Raw genomic sequence first — 6,717 nt, 5'->3', positions numbered from 1 at the left:
ATATATATATATATATATATATATATATATACACTAGTTTCTTTAGATGACATTTTGACCCCACTATATACACCAAGAAAGTACAAAGGCATCTCATAATCCTTGTTTATTATGTTGATGACCTTAACTTCACTAGTAGTGACCCTAAACTTTTAACCCATGTGAAGTAAAGCCTTAAGAAGAAATTTAAAATTAAAGAATTAAGGTATTAACATAATTCTCTTAGCCTAAGTATTGAAATCCAAGGAACGAATTTCTCTTTCTCAATCTAAGGATGCATGTGACCTTCTTTATCATTTTCACATGAAAAATTGTAAAATAGCTCTTTATCCCTTTTAGTTTGGAGTCATACTCTCTTATATAAACATGGTAAACATGGTATTCCATATTAGATGAACATCTCTAGTAACCACTCACACAACCACATCAAATATCACAATGCCAATATTTTACATGGTTAAAACTCCAATTTTATGTAAGAGAGTTCTTATAATTGATCGTCAGCCATGACCTTCCATTCTCTTTAAATAGAGATGATGGACCAATTAGATGTTAATCCATGGATCAATATCTATTAGTATTGAGGAAAATATGTATTGTCATGTTACTATATGTCTAAAAAATATATTACCTATTAAACTATATTGCAACTAATAAATACTAATATACATACTTTTGCATAATAAACACATTAAACCCAATTGAATTTAAGTAACGCTTAAATATCTAAATCTTCTAATAATTCAAACATATTCAATATTTAATATAAAATATATGTTTTATTCAAAAATATTTTAAAATTTCCTTTAAAAAATTCACGAAATTATAATTTGAATATTGGTAAAACAAAATTTGGTAATATGCTTTAGATAAAGAATTTTTAATATTCGCATTGGTATACTTAGTGTTACGAAGGACACACAATTTTTACTTGCCTCGCAATATGAATTAACATTAAGTTATATTAAAATTGTTATTTTTGAGTATCTATAATATTTATGAATATTTTTTTACAATAAATTAATATAAAAAAATATTTAAATAATTAAAAATTTAATTTAATTTTTAAAATCATAAATCATATAATAAAAATACTTTCTCTTAGAGTGCCCCACGTATAACCAGATTAGATCTCAGTTTCACAATCTTTGTTACAATACTGACCTTTCTAGCCTTTTACAATGTCAAAATTATAGTGAGCTCGGGAGGCTTCTCTCCAAGCTTTTTGAGCATAGGAATAAAATCTTAAATCAAAATAGATAATTTGTTTCTTTAGGTCCGATAGACCATTATTTGGTCTCAGTGGACGTTAACCATCATCATCATCATCATCATCACTATATTTTTTTTTCCATTTAATTTGTAAAAAATATATTTGATAAAAATTTTCACAATATTATAATTACAATATTTACCATTTTTGTTAAATATATTATATCATATATATCATTACAATATTTACCATTTTTGTAAGATATATTATATCATATATCTCATTACAATATTTACCTTTTTGTTAGATATATTATATCATATATCTCATGACGATGTCGCTAACAAGGAATTGCATCTAGATAGAAGAGATAATAACCACACTGTCAAACCTCCTAAAATAATCCAAATTAATTTACAATATTATATTTAATATATAAATAATTAAAAAACAACGTTTAAATAATTAGAAATTTATTTTAGTTTATCTATATATATAATTGGTTAAAATATATGTTATAACTTCAAAAAAAAAATTGATAAGTAAATGTATTATAACCGGTAAAGGATTATTTATTTATGTAATTTTCCTTAATATCAAACGACAGAAGACTCTTTTAACGTACATCAACCAATAATAAAATAATAAAAACAAATAATTAACCAAGATACAAGGTAGCAGATATGCCATGACGAGCATGGTGAAAAAACTAATTTTAAAATATACCATTACGAGGATGGTAAAACAACTGAATAAAATCATAAATCGAGTGGTGGAGGGAGAAGATTGACAAATTCTGGATTTTATGACACTCACTGTTATAATAATGTGGACCTTATATAAGGGCTCTTAAGATTAATAATATTTAAAAATAAAATATTAATTTTTTTGTTTTGCCAGATTTAAAATGGAAAACTTCAAATTTATTATAATTTTAATAAAATATAATATTTATTTATTTATTTTTTTTAAATGATTAAGATTCATAAATGATGGGCCAAAAATCATTTATTACAAACCACATAAAAAATATAATGATAATAATAATGATAGTGGTTAAAGTCCGATAGCTACTATATATTTATTTATATACAGCATCCATAAATAGGAAACTCCTGTACTAAAACTGAAATCAGATTCTTTGAATTGATATTTTTAACCCTCTACGCAGATGCGCAATTGAAATCAAACACATTACAGTTATTACTTGAGGAGAATAGAATGGGCATCTCTTCCATTCTTTCTCTCTGCATAGACGTGGAATCGCTAACACCAAGTCAAACAACACGAAGCACATATGATATAATTACCATTCTCTCCTCTGCAGAGAGGAGCAATTGGTAAAATCATATGATATAACACGAAATCATATGATATAACACGAAATACATTAGAAATCTATGTGAAATACATCATAAAATCTAATACATCACGATAAATTTGATATGGATTACAGAAGTCTCTATAAAATAGAGACATGAAAAATATTGGGTTAAAATTTTTATGGTCCATTATGATTTTGTGTATAAATGTAATCAGTATGTGCAACTAAAGTACGCCGATTCAAACACTCTTCTGCATTCTCATTCTTCTCGCACCCCTTTTCACCGCCTGTTCCCTGCACGGCCTCTTCCTCGGTATGGAATAACTGTAACAACGCGAAGACAAAGTCAAGGCAATGGAACTAGAAAATGAAGGAAACAGCGAAGTAACCAAATATATATTCATCATTATCATGTTTCTGTATTAAAAAGGTATATAAAAGCTTACAGCTTCGCTGATCGGCAATTCCTTGTTAAACAACTCCGAGGTTGCCATAGAGTTTTTCCTATGATCTGCATAAGACCCAGACATAAAAATAGCGTTTAAATTTCTATGACATTCTCGCTATTCTTAAAAATTTGCACTTAAATCATGCTAGATTTTTGTTATTCCAGCGAACTTGTGTCAACTTAGAATTAAAATAAAACAAAATATATGTTACTAGTTGGTAAATAATTGAATTTGGATGGTGATCGCTGTTAAAGCATTTTTTTGATGTTAAATTACTAATCTCATCGATATTAAAATAATAATAATAATTATGAAAATTCTATTATAAAAATAAGATAATAGAGAAAATATATTTCTTAAATGTTAAATCACTAATTCACTTCTTCCTTTTATTCATATTATTTTTGAATATCACTATAATGTAACCTCACCAATACCGAACTGAAATGATAATAATAATGATAAAATCCCCACTATGAAAATGCATAGAGAATAAAGGAAATATACCTCTTTCAAGTGGACGGATCGCCCTAACATTTACCAGAAGCATAATGGCACATATCAGGAAAAGCCAGAAATGTAAACTTCGGCTGTACATCTTCACCTGTTCTTCGTGAGACGGAGGACCAAACTGTGCGAGCTAGAGCAGCTGGAAGGTTGTGTTAGTACAGAATTTCTATGATCTGTAGTTGAAGCAAGAGATCACAGGAATAATGATGCCCAACTTTTGAGAATTAATTGGTGGAGCTGACTATCCGAACATAGGTTGCTTTGCAAGGATGTTGCTGATTGAGTTGATACAAATGTGAATCAATATATAGACCCAATAACTTGATACAGAGGAAAAGTCAATCACGTATCTAACTGGATGAGTAAGTATGAATCCGGATCAGTACAAAAGAATTCCTTATAAAATCTAGAAGCGCGTGATCTTGTGGACCCCACGAACGTCTCTTGTCAAGTAGTGGCTAAAATAAGTCAGACAAAGACGCTGGTGTCGGCCGTAACCAGTAGTTCTCGAAGCTTCTCATTGGAGACTTCGGTTCTTTTAACTAGAAGCTCTGCGTCCGCCGACTTTACACTTATTTTTCACGTCAGCGGCCAGATCATCCTTACATAGAGTTGGCAAACAATGTGTATTATTTTTCACGCCAGCGGCCAGATCATCCTTACATAGAGTTGATCATCCTTACATAGAGTTAGCAAACAATGTGTATCTCGCCCATATCATCCTATCTCAGCCATATGATCGGTGCACAAGGGCGTTAATTAGCTGTCCTTAATAAAAATATGGAGTTAATGACCTTTCACTGTATAAAACAATGAATATCTTCATATGGACAAGCATTGCTTCAAGGAGTTGGGAATAAAATAAAACGTTTTCTTGTCATTGAAAGGGTACAAAGATTTTTCAAGGCTTTATTTAGTGAGGGGGTTTTCCTTCTCAAGACCAGGTTGGTAGCGTCCCAATGAAGAGAGTCCAACTTGCTAGTTTTAATCGCTCGAAATCATGGATTGGATTGGATTCTATAATTTTTTGGCATAAAAAAATTCATGTTAAGCTATATCTATGCGAATCCATTTGGCTAAACTTTCCATCCTTGATTGGATTCCATATTTTTTTGGCATAAAAAAATACATGTTAAGCTATATCTATGCGAATCCATTTGGCTAAACTTTCCATCCTTGATTGGATTCCATATTTTTTTGGCATAAAAAAATACATGTTAAGCTATATCTATGTGAATCCATTTGGCTAAAATTTCCATCCTTGAGATGTTTGAATTTTGGAAATGATCCGGTTGGTTCTAATATGTTTATGTTCTCTTCTCATGCCACACTTATTTTCATTAACTACTTTTTCCATGCAAATGTGATTGTTTATATTAACATGTTGGGTGTCTATTTGTTAACTTCTTATTATAACTCTCTAAGTAAGTACATAGGTTGCTATGTATAAAGACCATCTTTTGATCTAGAATGGATCTTAACCCATGAGTGGTTATGAGACTAAGCACCTACATGTTAAGCTATATCTATGTGAATCCATTTGGCTAAAATTTCCATCCTTGAGATGTTTGACTTTTGGAAATGATCCGGTTGGTTCTAATATGTTTATGTTTTCTTCTCATGCCACACTTACTTTATAGTATATGTTTGGAGATTCCTCTTGTGCATGTTGTTGAAGAAGGAAGTGTTCCTCAGTATCCCCCACATCATATATCTAGCATTACTCTTGCCTTAAACTTTTCATGGCTTTATCATAATTCACTTGCTTACCCTTGATATAACCCTTCATGGCTCTATCATAATTCACTTTCTTGGATGAATGGATGGCCTCTGAGCATCCACCACATCATACATCTAGCATTACTCTTGCCTTAAACTTTTCATGGCTCTATCATAATTCACTTGCTTACCCTTGATATAATCTTTCATGGCTCTATCATTATTCACTTGCTTGGATGAATGCATGGCTTCTTGGAGTGCCTCTTTCTATTTGAATTTAAATAGTTTCTCCTTGAGGCTCTTTGTGGATGAGATACTCATCTTGTGTCTAATCATTAGAGATGCGACATTATTGGGTTAGATTTGGAGGACACTGCGTTCGTATCTGGCCAATGCATTTGAAAGGTATTTACTCATAATCCAGAGGTTGCGGCCCAATGTAATATTTGATATTTGTTTAGAGTTTTCATTAAGTACTTTTTCCATGCAAATGTGATTGTTTATATTAACATGTTGGGTGTCTATTTGTTAACTTCTTATTATAACTCTCTAAGTAAGTACATAGGTTGCTATGTATAAAGACCATTTTTGATCTAGAATGGATCTTAACCCATGAGTGGTTATGAGACTAAGCACCTACAATTTTAATCAAGTAATTTATAAATGTGAAGAAAAAATTTATACCAAAGAAAATATACAATTTCAATAAGAAAAATGTGAGAAGAAAAAGTGGATTAATTAAAAGATTAAAAAAATAATAACATACAAGTTTGAGAAAGGGGAAATGAAGGTCGTTGTTGTTAGTCTTCCCTTACACACCAACTCTCTTTATTTCTTATTAGTCCTTGCCTCGCCAAGGACTATAGAACTCACATCGTAGTCAAAGTCCATTGAATTTCGATTATTTTGCTCAGTTTTTGTAACTTTAACCAAAATTTTCAAGAAAATGTTGAATATTCCCTATTTTTGCATAAATTCGAAAAAAAATCTAATTTATGGAAATATTATTTCTAATTTTCGATTGGATAATCGGGCCTTGATGTGATATCATTCCCCTAGTGCAGGGTGTTTTATTTTCGATATTTGTCATTTCCTAAAATATAATTTAAAAATAAAAAAAGGAAAATTTTCTGAGTGGCCATTACGTCAGTGAAAGCTCTAACTCTAAAATTGACAAAGTTATCCCTAAAACTACTACTCCTCTGCCTAATAATGCCAAAACTGATGGGGTTCAGTGTCCCTTACATAAGCAAGGGGGTTTTGGGGAGGGGGAGGGAAAGAGGGGGGCGGGGGGGTGAACAAATATGTGAAGGAAGCTTTCATTATGTGGAGTGTAGAGGTACAAACGATGGTAAAGTCCAATGTCAAATCAGTTCATCTATTAGATTGTGTAGTGTTTCATTGTGCAGAACTTTCCTTGTGCAAAAATTACAAGTTTAGCTCACACTCTGCATTAGTTTAACTCATATTCATCTTAAAACCTACATGTGCCCAAGTCCATC

The 6,717-nt window shown here is 30.9% G+C and overlaps 1 protein-coding gene across 1 annotated transcript; it reads right to left on the bottom strand.

The window, feature by feature from the left end:
• Positions 1–2,334: 2,334 nt before the first annotated feature.
• LOC149146275 (phytosulfokines 4-like) lies at positions 2,335–3,760 on the bottom strand. The gene is made up of 3 exons (XM_089449360.1): positions 3,494–3,760; positions 2,984–3,048; positions 2,335–2,861 (listed from the first exon to the last, which is right to left on the bottom strand). Exons 1-3 carry the CDS (start codon positions 3,582–3,584, stop codon positions 2,715–2,717), a joined length of 303 nt encoding a protein of 100 aa, XP_089305486.1. The 5' UTR covers positions 3,585–3,760; the 3' UTR covers positions 2,335–2,714.
• Positions 3,761–6,717: the final 2,957 nt, after the last annotated feature.

This window comes from Pinus tabuliformis, chromosome X (assembly GCF_031772625.1).
Source record: "Pinus tabuliformis cultivar Carrire ecotype Pingquan chromosome X, CPIR1, whole genome shotgun sequence".
Lineage (NCBI taxonomy): Eukaryota > Viridiplantae > Streptophyta > Pinopsida > Pinales > Pinaceae > Pinus > Pinus tabuliformis.
The sequence above is the reverse complement of the archived record's forward strand: the minus strand, read 5'-3'. Positions and strand labels throughout refer to the sequence as shown.

Bases quoted from the DNA above. Each gene is read 5' to 3' on its own strand.
- LOC149146275 (XM_089449360.1), bottom strand. From the start codon at position 3,584: ATGTACAGCCGAAGTTTACATTTCTGGCTTTTCCTGATATGTGCCATT. The intron at 3,049-3,493 runs GTATATTTCCTT...GGTCTTATGCAG, and splicing joins GATCCGTCCACTTGAAAGAG to ATCATAGGAAAAACTCTATG. The intron at 2,862-2,983 runs GTAAGCTTTTAT...GCGTTGTTACAG, and splicing joins AATTGCCGATCAGCGAAGCT to TTATTCCATACCGAGGAAGA.